General features: G+C 44.4%; 2 protein-coding genes across 3 annotated transcripts in view; both read right to left on the minus strand.

Moving 5' to 3' along the window:
- The window catches only part of LOC144500567 (uncharacterized), a 1101151-nt gene that overhangs the window by 19519 nt on the left and 1059764 nt on the right, over positions 1-21868 (minus strand). The gene's annotated exons all lie outside the window — the stretch shown is intronic.
- Positions 1-21868, minus strand: part of LOC144500566 (kinetochore protein NDC80 homolog) — a 187135-nt gene that overhangs the window by 13416 nt on the left and 151851 nt on the right. Inside the window, exons 13-15 of the mRNA XM_078223687.1 lie at positions 18234-18323; positions 18034-18126; positions 7188-7318 (exon numbers count right to left, since the gene is read on the minus strand). Of these exons, the coding sequence (XP_078079813.1) occupies positions 7188-7318; positions 18034-18126; positions 18234-18323 (314 nt within the window). The remainder of the gene's footprint in view (positions 1-7187; positions 7319-18033; positions 18127-18233; positions 18324-21868) is intronic.

Below are 21868 nucleotides of genomic sequence, written 5' to 3' on the forward strand. Positions count from 1 at the left end.
AATTCTATGATAGCAGGTTGCCTCCAATGTCACTGACAGCAGGGGTCAGCACCAAGACACAGCACGCGCAGAGTAAGTTGAAGGCAGCTTGAGAACAGGGACATGTCACAGGTGACATTTGCATTATTTATTTTGATGTTTGCGTTAGGGATGAACACTTGGATTACTTTTTGTATGTTCATGTGAAGTAACAGAAACATGTTTTGACTTAAACAGGCTGAATTTTTTTGAGGGTTTGAATACAGCACAGACTTCTAACTGTCTGGCATTGTATGATGCTAGTAGATTGGGTTGGGTTCTCATTTGATTGTTTGCAAAGGAGATGGCACCATTGGCTTGAGAAGACATCACTGCTTTCATGTCTAGCTGAACCCTTGGTCAAAATCTTTGTATCCTCTTTAACCATGGGCGAGGTACCAGAGAATTGGAGAATAGCTAACACTGTTCCTCTATTTATGATGGGCAGAAGAGACAATCTAGGAAATTACAGGCCTGTGGGCCTTTCATCAATGGTGGGAAAATTATTGGAGAAAATTCTTAGGGGCAGGATGTTCTGACATCTGGAGGAGAATAGGCTTATTAGTGATAGGCAGCATAGTTTTGTGAAGGATGGTCATGTCTCAAATTTGAGAGAGTTCTTTGAGGAAGTGACAAGAAAAATTGACCAGAGCAGGGCAATGGATGTTGGATACATGGACTTTAGTAAAACCTTCGATAAGGTTCCTCATGGCAGGCTGATACAGAAGGTGAAGTAATATGGGATCCAAGCTGAGCTGGTAAGATGGATACAAAACTGGCTTGGGCTTAGAAAGCAGAAAGTAGCAGTGGAAGGGTACTTTTCTAACTGGAGGTCTGTGACAAGCAGTGTTCCACAAGGATCAGTGCTGGGGCCTCTGTTGTTTTTATATATGATTTGGAGGAAAATGTAGGTGGCCTGATTAATAGATTTGCAGATGATACAAAAATTGGGGGAGTGGCAGATAGTGAGGGGGATTGTCAGAGGATACAACAGGATATAAATCAGCTAGAGACCTGGGCTGAAAGATGGCTGATGGAATTTAACCCGGACAAACGTGAGGTGATGCGATTTGGAAGGCCTACTGCAGAAGGAAAGTATACAGTAAATGGCAGAGCCCTTAGAAATATTAGCATACAGAGGGATCTAGGCATGCAAATCCCTGAAGGTGGACAAAGTGGTCAAGAACGCGTACGGCATGTTGCCTGATTTGGAAGATATGAACTATGAAGAAGGGTTGAACAAACTTGGATTGTTTTCATTGGAGCATCCGAAGATGGGGGGGGGACCAGATAGAAGTTTACAAGATTATGACAGCCTTGGATAGACTGGATGGTCAGAGTCGTTTTCCCCAGAGTCGAAGGGTCAATTACTTGGGGGTATAGGTTGAAAGTGAGGGGGAGAAAGTTTAAAAGAGATGCAAGGGGCAAGTTGATCACACAGAGGGTGGTGAATGCATGGACGCGCTGCCGGAGGTGGAAGCAGATTCTATAACAATGTTCAAGAGGCATTTGGATAGATACATGAATAGGCAGGGGATAGAGGGATATGGACCATGTAGAGGCAAGAAAATATTGGATTAGAGAGGCATCTGTGTTGGCACAAACTTGGTGGGCAGAAGACCTGTTCCTATGCTGTACTGTTCTTTGTTCTGTCTTCAACCTGTGCCTCGAGGCTCCTCCTCTGAGCCATCAGTTGAGTCATCCTCTGCGGCCCGTGAAGCTTCCTCGCTTCCCTCAGTCTCCAGTGGGTTCCCTCAAGAGAGCCAGGTAGTGCAGGGCGCATCATGCAACGGTTACGAGGGAGACATGCTCTGGAGGATATTACAACACTCCCCCTAATTGGTGCAGACGTTTGAAATAAATGGTTAGCAACCTGATGCTGTTCTCCACCACGGCCCTTATGGAGCCATTACTATATCTATCCTCAGTTCTTGGGTGGAGGAGTGGGGTCATCAGCCACCTCCAAAGCATAGCCCAGGTCACCCAGGAGCCATCCATCCACTTGTGCAGGAGCCACAAACAGCCTTCGTACATGAGTGCTAAAAATGTAAGCACCACGTGCCAGGATAACGGGCACAGACTTAGAGAATCTGTGTCCTAAGACATCCTTAACATTTATTGAGCGGAACACCTTTCTGTTTATGAAAGTTCCTGGCTCACCTGATGGCATACCTTAATGGTCAGTGCACTCTATTACACCCTGAATACAGGGGAATCCAGTAATTGCAACAAAGCCTGGTGTTCTGTTTGGCTTGCCTCGACTGTCTGGAAGTGGATGAACGTGCGGATGTGCCTAAAAATTGCATCAAACCAACTATGTGCAGCTGAGATGCCGCACAGATGCCCCACTCAGCCCTGGAAAGAACTGAAGGCATAGAAGTTGAGGGTCACTGTGACCTTCAAAGCCACTGGCATGGGGTGTCCTCCCATGCAGTTGGAGGAAATTTTCAAACCTATCGTGTGACATATTGCTGTTACAGTGTCCATAGAAAGGTGGAATCGGAACTCAGATATCTGAAGGTAGTTGGAGCGCTGCCTATACACTCTAGCTGCTGGGTAGTGCCCTCCCATTTTGATCTCCCTGCAGACTCTGCACCAACTAAACCATAAGACGTAGTAGCAGAGGTAGGCCATTCAGTCAAAGGAGAATCCAAAGAGCTTCTACAAATACATAAAGGGCAAAAGAGTAACAAGCGAGAGAGTAGGGCCTCTTAAGGATCAACAAGGTCATCTATGTGCAGATCCACAAGAGATAGGCGAGATCCTAAATGAATATTTCTCATCAGTATTTACTGTTGTGAAAAGCATGGATGTTAGGGAACTTGGGGAAATAAATAGTGATGTCTTGAGGAGTGTATATATTACAGAGGTGGTGGTGCTGGAAGTCTTAAAGCACATCAAGGTAGATAAATCTGTGGGACCTGATGAGGTATATCCCAGGACGTTGTGGGAGGCTAGCTCGGAAATTGCAAGTCCCCTAGCTGAGATATTTGAATCATCGATAGTCATGGGTGAGGTGCCTGATGATTGGAGAGTGGCAAATGATGTGCCTTTGTTTAAAAAGGGCTGCAGGGAAAAGCCTGGGAACTACAGGCCAGTTAGCCTCACATCTGTGGTGGGTAAATTGTTGGAAGGTATTTTGAGAGACAGGATCTACAGGCATTTAGAGATGCAAGGACTGATTAGGGACAGTCAGCATGGCTTTGTGAGTGGAAAATCATGTCTCACAAATTTGACTGAGTTTTTTGAAGGAGTAACCAAGAAGGTAGATGAGGGCAGTGCAGTTGATGTTGTCTACATGGACTTTAGCAAGGCTTTTGACAAGGTACCGCATGGTAGGTTGTTGCATCAAGTTAAATCTCACGGGATCCAGGATGAGGTATCTAAATGGATACAAAATTGGCTTCTTAACAAAAGCCAGAGGGTGATTGTAGAGAGTTGTTTTTCAAACTGGAGGCATGTGACCAGCGGTGTGCCTCAGGGATCAGTGCTGGGCCCACTGTTATTTGCCATTTATATTAATGATTTGGAGGAGAATATAGGGGGCATGGTTAGTAAGTTTGCAGATGACACCAAGATTGGTGGCATAGTGGACAGTGAAGAAAGTTATCTCCAACTGCAGCAGTACCTTGATCAATTGGGCCAGTGGGCTGACGAATGGCAAATGGACTTTATTTAGACAAATGCGAGGTGATGCATATTGTGTACAGTTTTGGTCACTTAGTTACAGCAAGGATATAAATAAGGTTGAAAGAGTGCAGAGAAGGTTCACAAGGATGTTGCCGGGACTTGCGAAGCTGAGTTACAGAGAGAGATTGAATAGGTTGGGACTTTATTCCCTGGAGCGTAGAAAAATGAGGGGAGATTTGATAGTGGTGTATAAGATTTTGATGGGTATAGATAGAGTGAATGCAAGCAGGCTTTTTCCACTGAGGCTAGGGGAGAAAAAGAAACAGAGGGCATGGGTTAAGGGTGAAAGGAGAAAAGTTTAAAGGGAATATTAGGGGGGGCTTCTTCATGCAGAGAGTGGTGGGAATGTGGAATGAGCTGCCGGATAAAGTGGATAACATTTAAGAAAAACTTGGACGGGTTCATGGATGAGAGGGGTGTGGAGGGATATGGTCGAAGTGCAGGCAAGTGGGACTAGGCAAAAAATGACTCAGCACAGACAAGAAGGGCCAAAAGGCCTGTTTCTGAGCTGTAATTTTCTATGGTTCTATGGTAGATTGAACCAGGGCAGGACTTACTCAGTTAATGGTAGGGCGTTGGGGAGAGTTATAGAACAAAGTTCTGTACATGTTCATAGCTCCTTGAAAGTGGAGTCACAGGTGGACAGAGTGGTGAAGGCGGCATTCGGCATGCTTGGTTTCATCGGTCAGAACATTGAATACAGAAGTTGGGACATTGTGTTAAAGTTGTACAAGACATTGGTAAGGTCACACTTGAATACCGTGTGCAATTCTGGTCACCCTATTATAGAAAGGATATTATTAAACTAGAAAGAGTGCAGAAAAGATTTACTAGGACGCTACCGGGACTTGATGGATTGAATTAAAAGGAGAGGCTGAATAGACTGGGACTTTTTTCTCTGCAGCGTAGGAGGCTGAGGGGTGATCTTATAGAGGTCTATAAAATAATGAGGGGCAAAGACAAGGTAGATAGTCAATATCTTTTCCCAAAGGTAGGGGAGTCTAAAACTAGAGGGCATAGGTTTAAGGTGAGAGGGGAGAGATACTAAAGTGTCCAGAGGGGCAATTTTTTCACACAGAAGGTGGTGAGTGTCTGGAACATGCTGCCAGAGGTAGTAGTAGAGGCGGGTACAATTTTATCTTTTAAAAAGCATTTAGATAGTTACATACAGGGATATGGGCCAAATGTGGGCAATTGGGATTAGCTTAAGGGTTTAAAAAAAAAGGGCAGCATGGACAAGTTGGGCCGAAGGGCCAGTTTCCATGCTGTAAACCTCTATGACTCTAGGAGTCTGATTTGCCAACGATATCACGACTGATCTTATAATCCTCAACTCCACTTTCCTGCCTTATCCTCATTGGGCAACATGGTGGCACGGTGGTTAGCATTGCTGCTTCACAGTGCCAGGGACCCAGGTTCGAGTCCGACAATCCCACCCATGCCCTATCCTCGTAATTCCACGTATTTACCACCTGGCAGTAAGGGTCAGTTTAGCATGGCTAATCCACCTAACTCACGCATCTTTGGAGTGTAGGGGGAAATCAGAGCACCCAGAGGAAACCCACGTTGAGGCAGCAGTACTAACCACAGTGCCACATTCTTCTTACTCATTAATCTTGTTTAAAGCCCCAGAAGCCTCTGTGCATCCTCCTCACAACTCACAATTCCAAGTTTTGTGTCATCAGCAAACTTGGAAATATTACATTTGGTCCGATTTTCCAAAACTCCTCTTTTGGGAACAGCTAACATAACACTGCTTTTCAAGTAAGGAGGGAGAGAGAAAACAAGAAGCCACAGGCAATCAACCTACCAGTGTTAGGAAAATACTGAAATCTATTAACAAAGTTTTAGCAACGCATTTAGAAAATCATAGCATCATTAGAACAAGTGGGTTTCCAAAAGGCATTTGATAAAGTGCCATACAAAATGTTATAGGCAAGATAAGGACTCATGAGCTGGGGGTAATTAGAATGAATGCAAGATTGGACAATGGACAGGTAAAAGAGAATGGGCATAAACTCATTCAAACTCAAACATTTTCAAGTTAGGTTGTGACTAGTGAAGTGCTGCGAAGATTAGTGCTGACTTAGAAGAGAAAGAAAGCAATGTATCAAAGCTTGCTAATGATACCCAATTAGGTAGAACGCAAAATTTTAGGGAGGATACAAAGGCTTCAAAGAGAAACAGACAGATTGAGTGAGTGTAATGTGGGAAATGTGAAGCCATTCACTGAATAAATAGAAAAGCTGAATTTTTTTTTGAAAAAGGGTCTGAAAATTGTAGATTTTCAGGTTCAAAGGCTGTCATACAAGGAAAGCAGAAAGTTAGCATTCAGGTACAGCAAGCAATTCAGAAGGAAAATGCATTTAGGCCTCTATTGCAAGGGGATCAGAGTACAGGAATAAAAATGTCGTTACAATTGTACTGTGTTTTAGTGTGACTACATCTGAATCACTGTGCACAATTTTGGTCTCTGTATTGAAGGTGGTATATCAAAGATTCACCAAATTGGTCTGTGGTGATGTCCTATGATGAGAGGTTGAGTAAATTGGACCTAAAGTCATTTATAGATTAGGGTTATGGGAAATTTTGGTGGTGTGGGGAAATATAGCATTTGCCACGGTCAGAAACCTGGATACTCGGGTGGGGAGGCCCGAGTGTTAACATTTCAATGCCATTGTTTGCACGACTCTGGGCTCTTTACAATGCACGGGCCGGGAAAGAGCGCAGCAAATGGCTCCGATTTGTGCAGATTTAATTTTATTTGCATTATCATTAAAACACGCTGCTATGTTCTGGAGATTTGTCCTGGCAGTAGTGACCCTTTCCCAGAATATGATGTGACAGCACTTTCCAAACCCATGACCACTACCCAAGAACAGCAGACACATGGCAACACCACCAACTGCGAGTTGCTCTCCAAGGCATACACTATCTGGACTTGGAACTATAGTGCGATTCCTTCAGCGTCACTAAGTTAAAATCCCAGAACTCCCTTCCGAAGGGAACTGTAAGTTTACCTACACCACATGGACCTTTTTCATTCTTTATGGGATGTAGGCATCACAGGCAAGGGCATTTGTTGTCCATTGTCTCAGTTAGGTGGTGATAGTGAGCTACCTTCTTGGTAGAAATCACTGCAGTCTAGATAGTGCCATGAATAAATAAAAAATGAATGAAACTGCCTAGCTTTGAAACCCCGAAGTACTTACACAATCTGTGAATCCTGAGACAATCATCTAATCTACCCATATAAGAAATACCAGCACTGGAGGAAACAGGTGTGATGAGAGATGGGAAATATTGAAATGGAGCAATGATGCAACCTTTAGATTTTAACAGAAACAGGAAGGAGCCCGTAACAATGCTGTGTGTTTGCGCCAACCAAATCAGGCTGCACTTGTTTTGTTATTCTTCACTACAATCTTGATGTGACAGAGGAAGCACGTCATAGATGTTTAAATTGAACCTCTACATACTGGTATTTCGCGATTTTCAGCTGTCCAATTGCTTCATCTAATTCGTCGTTCAGATGCTTCTGTAACCGTTTTCTCTGGTTTTCCAGAGATTCAAGCTCCTTGACTTGTTTTGTTGTTTTTCGATCATCTTCCTAAAAAATAATTTGGATTGTTATATTTACTCAAAGTTAGAACTATTTTTAAGTAACTTAAAAATCTTGTGAAACATGCTAATGTTGCGCACTACATTATTAATTTGCTCATATTCACTCTGTATGCATCTAACTGCACAGTTCTGATAGATTCATTCCATCCAAAATCCCACCCAAGATCCTCCAAGTTTGGCCATCTTTGCTTGGAGAGTTTGCCAAGTCTGAGGCCAGCAGAAGGCAGCATTTTATCCAGTAAGGCAGAAACCTGGAAGAACTAACTTGGTTCCTCAGTGTATTTAAACTTGATAAAAATTCAAAAGCTACGATTTATAAAGTTGAAGCCAACCATAATGAATTAAGATTGTAAGCATATATTTGGATTAGACTACATCAGTGGTTCCCAAAGGGTGCGGCGCGCCACACTTGTGCGGCGAGAGAGGATGGCAAGTGTGATGGGAAGATTCAAGGACAATCAAAGAAACATTTAAACATGGATAGATATTTTTCCAAAGTGAGAGCAAGAGCATCAAGTGATGCTGAGGACGATCCGAGTCCACGTTGTGATCCAGAATTGCCATTCGAACAGAGTGCTGAAGAAGAGTCGTTTAATTCTACACCAGTAGCAGGCACAAGCAAACCTCTAAAAAAGAAAGTTTGTCGACAATATATGTGTAGGGGCCTGAAAAAAAGGATAAATGAAAGAAAAATGAAAAGAGTGTGTTTTCTTGAAATATGGGTAAATTTAATGAAAAAGACATTTACCATTGTTCTTTGTTTTCTTGTGAGTTTCAATATCCTGTTTACTGGGCCAAATACCGTGAACAGATACTGTTTGTTTGAGTGATGTAATTTGTTTTCTAGAGAGCTGCACTTTAAGCCAATCAGATTACTGAGGGGGAGGGGGAAAAAAACGGCGGGAGGCAGAGGAAGCTGCAGTGGGGAGACACACGTGGGGAAGAGGAGTTGTTTCCATGCGGTAAAAACCCAGTTTTAACGTCGAGGCAAATAATATTTGTAGACTAAAATACTTCACAGTATGGGCACAAATATTACTGTGCAGTTAAAGCTTGTGTTTGTCGCAGTTTAGTAACTCGTTTTTTCCAGTTTAAAGTGAAAGACAGCAAGGTTTGTTATTTTCATTACTGTTGAGAAAAAGTGTAAAGCGCATCGTCTTGTACTCTCAAGCGTGGATGTTTCTGCTAGAAACTGCTGGTGAGGGACAGTCAGCTATAAACGCCGGGCGTAGTTTTCACTGAGAAGACGGAGAGAACGAGGATTAGCTGAAACTAACTTGCTAAGTAGCACTGCCGAGAAGGACAGACTTCAGCGCATTGGACCTGCGTCACTACACGGACAGCTTGCTGCCTTTTTTTCCTGCTGCATCATCTTCCCGCTCGCAGACCCTTCTGGACTGTGTGTGTCGTGGTTGCGTGAGTAACTGGAGACGATACTAGCAGACACTGAACGGTATCAGCAGTGTGTTGTTGAGGGCGTGTTTTCTTCATATGTGCACCAATGTATGGGCCCCAACGTTTATAAATCCAAGTGTTTGGTAATATTTTGAACATTTCTCAGGGTTGAAACTGTTTAATTGAAAAATCTTTAGTTTGGGACTCTTTACCTGTTTTATGAGATGCAACAATGCAAAAAAACAAATTTATTTTCGTTATTCCTTTTGCATGGTTGTCCTGAACCTTTTCTTATTATAAGGTTTACATACTTACCATTTTAGGAGGCACCACGCTATTATTAATAGGTTATTACTCTAGATTGCAACTGCATACACTAATCCTTTTCATTCACACCTGTACTGACATTTATTGGTAAATAGGAATTTAGCCTAGCTCAACACCAACCGCTAAGAACTCAGGATCCTGTTAACTGAACATCGACATAGGAGCCCCTTATAACATCAAGCACATCCCAGGTACAGTTTTACTTAACTCAGCTGGTCAGAGCATATAATTGTCAGCAGGGGGTTACATTTTTGGAGGCACCGTTGAGATGTTTCCTGTTTACCAGACTAGGTCAAATATTTCTTTTTTTTCTTCTTTTCCTCAGTCAGTAACAGTTAACTCAGTAATTACAACAGCAGCAAAAAAAAAGTTTTTTCAGTGTTAATAGCTCACTCAAGACAATGGACTTTTCTCAGGCTGCTGATTGGAGCCGCCAAAAGAATATCAGTCTTTCTCTTGTTGTATTACTGAGCAATGTGCCAATAGATACCAGTGAGGAGACCATTGCTGGGGCCTTAAACACAGTGAAAGTCTTTGGTCGCACCAAGATTTGTGGTTGCCGTGGGGATTCTACTGGCACACAGTTGTTCATACTAGTGGAGACTAGCATTGATTTAACCCCTGACACTGTACCTCCAGATGTAGGTATTGAAGGAGAAGCTGGGCCATGGGCTGTGCATACGCTAAAAAGCCTTGTCACACAGGATGCTGTTCCTGAAGAGGACGCTTTCCATACAAAGCTGTTGTTATTACTACAACAGGAAGGCAAGTCAATGGGGGATTGTCAGGCCATAGTAACAGAAAATCAAGCTCCCAAAGTGGATGTGAACATGGATTTAGTGACTACTATTGGCAAACTAGTGGACAAGTGCAACCAAGTGTCTACCGATGGGCCTAGCTACAGAAAGCTGAGACTGTTTTCAGGACTGAAACCTGTACCCCCAGGTGAGGAGGAATACGATGCCTGGATGGAGCAGGCTACCCAGACGATCAGTGAGTGGCAATGCACTGACGCCGCCAAGAGACTGAAAGTTGATAAGTCCCCTGGGCCTGATGAAATATATCCTAGGAATCTTTGGGAGGCAAGGGATGAGATAGCAGAGCCTTTGGCATTGATCTTTGCGTCCTCACTGTCCACGGGGGTGGTGCCAGAGGACTGGAGAGTGGCGAATGTGGTTCCTCTGTTTAAGAAAGGGAATAGAAATGACCCTGGTAATTATAGGCCGGTTAGTCTTACTTCGGTGGTCGGTAAGTTGATGGAAAAGGTCCTCAGGGATAGGATTTACGACCATTTAGAAAGATGCAGCTTAATCCGGGATAGTCAGCACGGATTTGTGAAGGGCAAGTCTTGCCTCACAAATTTGATAGAATTTTTTGAGGAGGTAACTAAGTATGTAGATGAAGGTAGTGCAGTTGATGTCATATACATGGATTTTAGTAAGGCGTTTGATAAAGTCCCTCATGGTCGGCTTATGAAGAAAGTAAGGATGTGTGGGATAGAGGGAAGTTTGGCCGATTGGACAGGTAACTGGCTATCTAACAGAAGACAGAGGGTGGTGGTGGATGGAAAATTTTCGGACTGGAAACCGGTTACCAGCGGAGTGCCACAGGGATCAGTGCTTGGTCCTCTGCTATTTGTCATTTTTATTAATGACTTGGAGGAGGGGATGAAGGGTGGATCAGTAAATTTGCTGATGACACCAAGATTGGTGGAGTAGTGGATGAGGTTGAGGGCTGTTGTAGGCTGCAAAGAGATATAGATAGGATGCAGAGCTGGGCTGAAAAATGGCAAATGGAGTTTAACCCTGACAAATGCGAGGTGATTCATTTTGGTAGGACAAATTTAAATGTGAATTACAGGGTCAAAGGTAGGGTTCTGAAGAATGTGGAGGAACAGAGAGATCTTGGGGTTCGTTTCCATAGATCTCTGAAGGTTGCCACTCAAGTGGATAGAGCCGTGAAGAAGGCCTATAGTATGTTGGCGTTCATTAACAGGGGGTTTGAGTTTAAGAGCCGTGGGGTTATGCTGCAACTGTACAGGACCTTGGTGAGACCACATTTGGAATATTGTGTGCAGTTCTGGTCACCTCACTATAAGAAGGATGTGGAGACACTGGAAAGAGTGCAAAGGAGATTTACCAGGATGCTGCCTGGTTTGGAGGGTAGGTCTTATGAGGAAAGGTTGAGGGAACTTGGGCTTTTCTCTTTGGAGCGGAGGAGATTGAGAGGAGACTTGATAGAGGTTTATAAGATGATGAGGGGGATAGATAGAGTGAACGTTCAAAGACTATTTCCTCGGATGAATGGAGTGGTAACTAGGGGGCACAACTATAGGGTTCATGGTGGGAGATATAGGAAGGATGTCCGAAGTAGGTTTTTTACTCCGAGAGTGGTTGGGGTGTGGAATGGACTGCCTGTAGGGATAGTGGAGTCAGAAACTTTAGGAACATTTAAGAAGCTATTGGATAGGCACATGGAGTACTTCGGGATGATAGGGAGGAAATAGCTTGATTTGGGTTTCAGACAAAGCTCGACACAACATCGTGGGCCGAAGGGCCTGTTCTGTGTTGTGATGTTCTATGTTCTAATACCGGACCAGTATACTGTTCCAAGGATAGAAGACGCTCTTCACTGCTTGTCTGGGAGTAAATGGTTCACAGTCCTCAACCTGAGGAGCGGGTACTATCAAATACCCATGAGTGAGGCTGACAAGGAGAAGACCGCTTTTATCTGCCCGTTGGGCTTTTATCAGTTCAAACACATGCCTCAGGGAATTTCAGGAGCACCAGCCACTTTTCAGAGTCATGGAACGTACTGTCGGCGACATGAACTTTCTTGAGGTGTTGGTGTACCTGGAAGACCTCATTGTGTTTGGACGAACCCTCGAAGAACACGAGGAGCGGTTGCTCAAAGTGCTCGACCGGCTACAAGGAGGAGGTCTGAAGCTGTCGCTTGACAAATGCCAGTTTGGCAGGACTTCTGTCACCTACGTCAGACATGTAGTGTCGCAGGACGGAATAGCGACGGACCCATCCAAGATAGAGGCTGTTGTCTCTTGGCCAAGACCCCAAATTGTGACAGAGCTCAGATCCTCCCTTGGATTTTGGGGCTACTATCGCCGCTTTGTCAGGGACTTCTCCAAACTCTGCTGTCCCCTCAACGGACTCCTTCAAGGGTATCCTCCCCGCTCCCGCTCCAAGGGGAGTCAGACTGCAAACTCACCTGACAAGACTTACTTCAAGCCTTCTGAACCCTTTGGCTCTCGGTGGAGTGAGAAATGCGAACATGCTTTCCAAGGACTCAAGACCCGGCTCACCAAACCCCCAATATTGGTGTTCGCAGATCCACAGAAGCCTTACGTTCTGCACGTGAATGCTAGCCTGGACGGATTAGGTGGTGTCTTATACCAAGAGCAGGATGATGGTCTACGCCCAGTTGCATTCATCAGTAGAAGTCTCTTGCCATCTGAGAAAAACTATCCAGCGCACAAACTGGAGTTTTTAGCTCTCAAGTGGGCTATTGTGGATAAGCTACATGACTATCTTTACGGAGCTACCATACAAGTCAGAACGGACAACAATCCCCTGACATACGTCATAACGTCAGCTAAACTGGATGCCACGGTCATCGCTGGCTCTCAGCACTGTCCACCTACAATTTTAGCCTTAAGTATAGACCAGGCCGGCATAACCTTGACGCAGAATCGTTGTCTCGACGTCCCCATGACAGCATGACACCAGATGATGAATGACAAGAAATCCCAGTTCCAGGAGTGCGGGCTCTCTGTCAGACTGTGTCGAGTAGCACATGAACAGGACACTCCTATCCATGTGTGATAGAACACCTAGGAGCTCATGTGTCTGCAGTTCCCAAAGCTTTCTGTCATACTGCTGCAATAGTAGCTGATCAGCTGCCCACTTTCAGTCCAGCAGAGCTTCAAGCTGCTCAGAAAAGTGACCCATGTATAGAAGTATGGCTAGCTGTCAATCAGAAGGCACTGGCAAGTCAAATACAGACAAGCCATCCTGATCTTACACTTCTGAAATGAGAGTGGGAGAAGCTGTCCATCGAGCAGGGTCTGCTTTACAGAACAGTCAAACGGTCTGACCAACGCTTACGGCGACAGCTTGTAGAAACCCTACAGTGCAGAAAGAGGCCATTTGGCCCATCGCGTCTGCACCGGCCACAATCCCACCCAGGCCCTACTCCCTTATCCCTACATATTTACCCGCTAATCCCTCTAAACTACGCATCTCAGGACACCAAGGGGCAATTTTAGCATGGTCAATCAACCTAACCCGCACATCTTTGGACTGTGGGAGGAAACCGGAGCACCCGGAGGAAACCCACGCAGACGCGAGGAGAATGTGCAAACTCCACACAGACAGTGACCCAAGCCGGGAATCGAACCCAGGACCCTGGAGCTGTGAAGCAGCAGTGCTAACCACTGTGCTACCGTGCTCCCCAAGCAGTTCTACGGTATTGTTCTGAAGTCACTGCATGACAACAATGGACATCTGGGATTTGACAAGACCTATGCACTCGTCTGTGACAGATTCTTCTGGCCCCGCATGAAGTTAGACGTAGAGACATACTGCAAGACATGTGAACGCTGCATTAAGAGAAAGACTCTGCCACAGAGAGCAGCACCACTTTCCCACATCCAAAGTTAAGGCCCTATGGATCTTGTATGCATTGACTTCTCTCCATAGAACCGGATTCCCGCAACGTATGCAATGTGTTGGTAGTCACTGACCACTTCACTCAGTATGCACAAGCATTCCCAACCAAGGATCAAAGAGCCATAACGGTTGCCAGAACTCTATGGGAGAAATACTTCATTCACTACGGCCTACCAACTCACATACATCCAGACCAGGGTCGGGATTTTGAAAGCCAGTTGGTGAAGGAGATGTTGACCATGTTGGGTGTGAGGAAATCAAGAACTTCACCATACCCCCCACAAGGTGACCCTCAACCAGAGAGGTTCAATAGAACCCTGTTGAACATGCTAGGAACTCTTGAGCCGAGTCAAAAGTCCAAATGGAGTCAGCACATTGCACATCTGGTCCACGCGTACAACTGCACCCCAAATGAAGCTACCGGGTATTCACCCTACTTTTTTATGTTCGGGAGGGAAGCCAGACTTCCTGTGGACGTTTGCTTTGGCGTGTCAGCAGATGGGACCTCAACTACTTCCCACTTGCAGTATGTGTCGAAGATGAAGAAAGAGCTGCAAGCAGCCTATCAGTTGGCCCAAGCCACTTCTGCTAAAATGAACCAAAGTAACAAAGAGAGGTATGACCAGAGAGTGCGCTACCATTGCTTGAAGCCTGGGGATAGAGTCCTCATTCGAAACCTTGGCCTGAAAGGGAAACAGAAGCTTGCTGATTAGTGGAGTGCAAATCCTTATGTGGTTGAGAGTCAAATGTCTGATCTTCCTGTTTATCATCTAAAGCCTGCAGATGGTTTGGGACCCATTAAGGTCATGCACCGCAATCATATTTTGCCCCTGGGACAAGAGGTCCAATTGAGCACTGAGTTTGACCCAAAGCCTACTCCCTCTCCAAGAGCCCTCAGGCGCAGAAAAGCAAAAGAAAGGAATCAAACTCCTGAGGTTCACAAAGATGACTCCGCAGCTGATGTGCCCCTGGGAGATCAAAACTCTTCAGACACAGTCAGAGTATGGACATTACCCAGAGGACTTGATCATTGACAATCCTGAGGAAATCTGTGAACAACCGGAACAGGATGTCATGCCCATGGAGTCCAATCCCCCCACAAATGCTACAGAAGTGCCAGAAGTCGCAGCGAGCTCAGAATCTGTTGTGATAGAAGAGGTAGTAACTGGGCAAAGGGAAGTAGAACAAGTTAGTTCTGTTGAGGGCACTTACACTACAGACACATCTAACATAGCAAATCCAGAACCAGAGATAGGGAGATCACAGAGAGAGAGAAAGCCAGCAGACCGTTTACATTATACAAAGCTGGGAGAGCAGTGTGCAAAGTCCATAGTAGTAGCACATACAGGTGTTCACTCAGCTACGCCACCCACTATGCATTTTCTTGAACACTGCAATAGTTGACATGCATGGTGGTGAAACGCCTTTGCTCAGTGCTTGTCATGTATGAATAAGGTACCACTCTTTTCACCCCCATTATACCAGTCATCACACTATGAGGGCCAGTTTAAGGTACATGGTGTAATTGGTTAACTGGGTTCTATGTCATGTAGCCCAGCATGGGGGCTGTATTTTGGTGGGGGGAGAATGTAGGGGCCTGAAAAAAAGGATAAATGAAAGAAAAATGAAATGTGTGTGTTTTCTTGAAATATGGGTAAATTTAATGAAAAAGACATTTACCATTGTTCTTTGTTTTCTTGTGAGTTTCAATATCCTGTTTACTGGGCCAAATACCGTGAACAGATACTGTTTGTTTGAGTGATGTAAGCTAAGCCAATTTGTTTTCTAGAGAGCTGCACTTCAAGCCGATCAGATTACTTAGGGGGAGGGAAAAAAAACGGCGGGAGGCAGAGGAAGCTGCAGTGGGGAGACACACGTGGGGAAGAGGAGCTGTTTCCATGCGGTAAAAACCCAGTTTTAACGTTGAGGCAAATAATATTTGTAGACTAACATACTTCACAGTATGGGCACAAATATTACTGTGCAGTTAAAACTCGTGTTTGTCGCAGTTTAGTAACTCGTTTTTTCCAGTTTGAAGTGAAAGGCAGCAGGGTTTAGTCCTGTTTGTTATTTTCATTACTGTTGAGAAAAAGTGTAAAGCGCATCGTCTTGTACTCTCAAGCGTGGACGTTTCTGCTAGAAACTGCCGGTGAGGGACAGTCAGCTATAACCGCCGGGCGTAGTTTTCACTGAGAAGACGGAGGGAACGAGGATTAGCTGAAACTAACTTGCTAAGTAGCACTGCCGAGGAGGACAGACATCAGCGCATTGGACCTGCGTCACTACACGGACAGCTTGCTGCCTTTTTTCCCTGCTGCATCATCTTCCCGCTCGCAGACCCTTCTGGACTGTGTGTGTCGTGGTTGCGTGAGTAACTGGAGACGATACTAGCAGACACTGAACGGTATCAGCAGTGTGTTAGAACCATAGAAAATTACAGCTCAGAAACAGGCGTTTTGGCCCTTCTTGGCTGTGCCGAACCATTTTATGCCTAGTCCCACTGACCTGCACTTGGACCATATCCCTCCACACCCCTCACATCCATGAACCCGTCCAAGTTTTTCTTAAATGTTAAAAGTGACCCCACATTTACCACTTTATCCATTGATGGTTGTTGAGGGCGTGTTTTCTTCATATGGGCCCCAACGTTTATAAATCCAAGCGCTTGGTAATATTTTGAAGTATATATATTTGAAGTATATTTTAAACATAGAACATAGTACAGCACAGTACAGGCCCTTCGGCCCTCGATGTTGTGCCGAGCTTTGTCCGAAACCAAGATCAAGCTATCCCACTCCCAATCATTCTGGTGTGCTCCATGTGCCTATCCAATAACCGCTTGAAAGTTCCTAAAGTGTCTGACTCCACTCCATTCCATTCCAGTCCATTCCACACCCCAACCACTCTCTGAGTAAAGAACCTACCTCGGACATCCCTCCTATATCTCCCACCATGAACCTTATACTTATGCCCCCTAGTAACAGCTACATTCACCCGAGGAAATAGTCTTTGAACGTCCACTCTATCTATCCCCCTCATCATCATATAAACCTCTATTAAGTCACCTCTCATCCTCCTCCGCTCTAAAGAGAAAAGCCCTAGCACCCTCAACCTTCCCTCATAAGACCTATCCTCCAAACCAGGCAACATCCTGGTAAATCTCCTCTGCACTCTCTCCAATGCTTCCACATCCTTCTTATAGTGAGGTGACCAGAACTGCACACAATATTCCAAATGTGGTCTCACCAAGGTCCTGTACAGTTGCAGCATAACCCCACGGCTCTTAAACTCCAACCCCCTGTTAATAAATGCAAATTTTGAAGTAATATATTTTGGTAATATATTTCTCCGGGTTGAAACTGCTTAATTGAAAAATCTTTAGTTTGGGACTCTTTACCTGTTTCATGAGACGCAACAATGCAAAAAAATAAATTATTTTTGTTATTCCTTTTGCATGGTTGTCTTGAACCTTTTCTTATTATAAGGTTACCATACTTACCATTTTAGGAGGCACCGTGCTATTATTAATAGGTTATTACTCAAGATTGCAACTGCATACACTAATCCTTTTCATTCACACCTGTACTGACATTTATTGGTAAATAGGACATTTAGCCTAGCTCAACACCAACCGCTAAGAACTCAGGGTCCTGTTAATTGAATATTTACATAGTAGCCCCTTATAACATCAAGCACATCCCAGGTAGTTTTACTTAACTCAGCTGGTCAGAGCATATAGTTGTCAGCAGGGGGTTACATATGGATAGCTATCTGAGTCTCGGTTTCACATGGACTGGAGATGAAAACGTACCTCGGCCACCCATCATGCATGTCAGTTTAGTCAAAATTCTGGTACCCATATCCTAAATGACACCAAACCCAATTTACCCCTGCACTCACTGACCAACACTGGCTCCAGTCTGACAATATGGATTTTAAAACTGTCATCCTTGTTTCAAATCTCTCCTTGGCCCTGACCCTCTCCATCTCTAAACTCCTCCATCCCTACAATCATCAGAACTCTGTACGCTTCCAATTCTGTTCTCTTGCACATCCCTATTTACTTTGCTCCACCATTGGCAGCTATGTCTTTGGCTACATGGAACCTTAACCTGGAATTTCTTCCCTCAATCTTGCTACTTCCTTTGAGACTTCCAAAAGAATTCCCTCTGACCAAACGTTCGGTCACCTGGTCCAATATCAGCGTATGTAATTTGATGTCACATTTTTGTTGATAATTTCCACGATCGTAACATTTCACATGTTTAACAAATGCAAGTACACTTAAAGACCTCACCTCCTTTTCTTGTTCAATTGTTTCGTCCACTTTTCGAATTTGTTCTTTTAACATTTTCAGATCATTTGCTTTGTCATCTATCATGGTCTGAACCTAAGAAACAGAGTAGTTATCTTTAGAAGACAAATAGTATTTTACAGATCCATCACTGATGTTTTGCACAATTAGCTGCACTACATTTCCAGCATTAATTTCCAAACCTGTTCTCTGGCCTCTTGCACGCTCATCTTCTTATGCTTCAGATGTTCAATGTCATCATTTATTTGCTTCAATAGATTCATTAGGGCAAGCTGTAATGAAACAAGGTGAAGTACTGGTCAGGTGAAAATACAGATTAGAAACAGAATTTTATTGATTCTTATCCTTCTTTCTAATGGGTTAGGCAATTCTAAATTGCCATTTTGCATTTTCATCACTGAAAAATGGTCTTCCCTTCCTTAACTGGCTTATCTTGTTCCTAAACAGGTGACAGAAAAGTCAAATTAGCTGCAAATTACAAGCAATGACAGCTGCTCAGGGGGCTCTCTATTCTTTTCCCTTTTTCTTGTCTATCCTTCACCCTCTTTCAACCCATTTATCTGGAATCTATGGAGACAAAGACACTCACTCACCACCTGCTATTTTAAAAAAAATTGTGCTACTGGATCAATATCTAAACTGGATCGAGAAGTTACAAACCAACTATTGTCGGAAATAATGATAACCTCCTGTGGATGGAAGTGTTTCTTTAATGGAAAGCGTATGATGAAGCAACAGAGCTGACTGTGGTATAATCTAACATGACAAATAATGCTGTTTGACATAATGGGAGAAAAAACCCAGAAAATTAGAGCAGATAACTTCAATTGGAAAGCTATCACCAGCTTAGGCAGGTCAGAGCAAGCAGTCGCCTTCAATGTTGTGATTTCTAGGTTTCTGTAAGAGTCCTGAGAATTATTGCAAGCATTGACCTGTCAGTCAATAATTCAGGAAGAGACTTCACAAATTGCCCCATCTTCCTATGATGTTGACAGACACACCTGCTGTGCATTTCCAACATTTCCATTTCAGAACTTTCTCCCATTTGACAGCTGATTTTCTCAATATATGAGGACTCTCACAGTGCAAGCAAGCATTCTGCTACGAGACCATCGAAAGTGAAAATGGCAATCCCACACTGAGGCAGATTCTCCGTGTCCCTGTGGCATTTCACTGCGGCAGAGGTGGCCTGCCATTGGCCGGTGGCAGGATCTGCTGGTCCCACTGCTGTCAACGGGGTTTCCCGTTGTTTACACCCACCACCACCAGGAAACATACGGTGGAGTTCGTTGTTGGCGGGACCAGATGATCCTGCCAGCGTGAACAGCCAGAAAATTCCAGCCACACACTGCAAAACTCTTAGTAGAGACAGTGTAAAGCTTGAAAATATCTCTTAGTTATTGTTTGTTCATCAGTGTACTGTTAGAATGTAACCGGTGACAGCTTTGTATTGGATGTAATGTGACTAATGGTAACAAGCTGTAAGAGTCAGCTGACCCAGTAAACCATGGAACCAATTACAGAATGATATGATGGTCAGCTGACCAGTTGATTCACTATAAATAGGAATCTGTTGGGAATTGTGGAAAACTTGAATTGGCCCAGGGCAAGGCCCCAAGTTTGGAGGAACAAAGTTTCTTTATTAAACCCTTTCTTTGATTTATAAGTTGGAGTAAGTTTTGTTATATTTTTATTGTCTGTATTTGAAGAGTTCCTTCCGAAGAAACATGTATTGTTTTACAAAATGATTGCTAAATGTTGTGGTCCAAAACAGCCAGCATAAGTCTATTTCGTATGCTAAAGAATGTTTTCAATTATATTTGAATATTACCTATAAGTACACAGACTCCTGCTCAATCCCCATTCCCTTTCATGCCCCATCAAGCCTAACTCTCAGTTTACTTTTTTCCTGTTTAAATGCCTGTAGAAACTCTTGCTATCTAGAACATAGAACAGTACAGCACAGAACAGGCCCTTCGGCCCACGATGTTGGTGCCGAGCTTTGTCTGAAACCCAAATCAAGCTATTTCCTCCCTATCATCCCGAAGTACTCCATGTGCCTATCCAATAGCTTCTTAAATGTTCCTAAAGTTTCTGACTCCACTATCCCTGCAGGCAGTCCATTCCACACCCCAACCACTCTCTGAGTAAAAAACCTACCTCGGACATCCTTCCTATATCTCCCACCATGAACCCTATCGTTATGCCCCCTAGTTACCACTCCATTCACCCGAGGAAATAGACTTTGAACGTTCACTCTATCTATCCCCCTCATCATCTTATAAACCTCTATCAAGTCTCCTCTCAACCTCCTCCGCTCCAAAGAGATAAGCCCAAGTTCCCTCAACCTTTCCTCATAAGACCTACCCTCCAAACCAGGCAGCATCCTGGTAAATCTCCTCTGCACTCTTTCCAGTGTCTCCACATCCTTCTTATAGTGAGGTGACCAGAACTGCACACAATATTCCAAATGTGGTCTCACCAAGGTCCTGTACAGTTGCAGCATAACCCCACGGCTCTTAAACTCAAACCCCCTGTTAATGAACGCCAACACACTATAGGCCTTCTTCACGGCTCTATCCACTTGAGTGGCAACCTTCAGAGATCCATGGAAATGAACCCCAAGATCTCTCTGTTCCTCCACATTCTTCAGAACCCGACCTTTGACCCTGTAATCCACATTTAAATTTGTCCTACCAAAATGAATCACCTCGCATTTGTCAGGGTTAAACTCCATTTGCCATTTTTCAGTCCAGCTCTGCACCCTATCTATATCTCTTTGCAGCCTACAACAGCCCTCCACCTCATCCACTACTCCACCAATCTTGGTGTCATCAGCAAATTTACTGATCCACCCTTCAGCCCCCTCCTCCAAGTCATTAATAAAAATGACAAATAGCAGAGGACCAAGCACTGATCCCTGTGGCACTCCGCTGGTAACCGGTTTCTAGTCCGAAAATTTTCCATCCACCACCACCCTCTGTCTTCTGTTAGATATGATGTGGAGATGCCGGCGTTGGACTGTGGTAAACACAGTAAGAAGTTTAACAACACCAGGTTAAAGTCCAACAGGTTTACCAAATAAACCTGTTGGACTTTAACCTGGTGTTGTTAAACTTCTTATTCTGTTAGATAGCCAGTTACCTATCCTATCAAACCTGGGTCCCTGGCGCTGTAAGGCAGCAGTGCTAACCACTGTGCCACCATGCTGCCCATGATGTGATGAGTGGAGGCTAACAGGGGTACGTGCTGAGACTTCAATTTTTTACAATGACTTACACGAGGGGAAGCAAAGGCATGGCAACACAAGACATACAGGGTGGTATTTCCCCCCCAAAAAAATTCAAAGTGCCAAATTCGCGTAAAAACTGGAGGGCGGCACGGTAGCACAGTGGTTAGCACTGCTGCTTCACAGCTCCAGGGTCCTGGGTTCGATTCCCGGCTTGGGTCACTGTCTGTGTGGAGTTTGCACATTCTCGTGTCTGCGTGGGTTTCCTCCGGGTGCTCCGGTTTCCTCCCACAGTCCAAAGATGTGCGGGTTAGGTTGATTGACCATGCTAAAATTGCCCCTTGGTGCGTAGGTTAGAGGGATTAGCGGGTAAATATGTAGGGATAAGGGAGTAGGGCCTGGGTGGGATTGTGGTCGGTGCAGACTGGATGGACCAAATGGCCTCTTTCTGCACTGTAGGGTTTCTATGATTCTATGAAATGCCGCTGCTTTTTTTTAAAAAAAAAGCAGGACTTTCAAAATGAATCTCCAATACTCTGTGCATCGCAGAGAGCCCAAGCGTGAATTATGATGAAAAGCTGGGGGTGG

Source organism: Mustelus asterias, chromosome 11 (assembly GCF_964213995.1).
Source record: "Mustelus asterias chromosome 11, sMusAst1.hap1.1, whole genome shotgun sequence".
Lineage (NCBI taxonomy): Eukaryota > Metazoa > Chordata > Chondrichthyes > Carcharhiniformes > Triakidae > Mustelus > Mustelus asterias.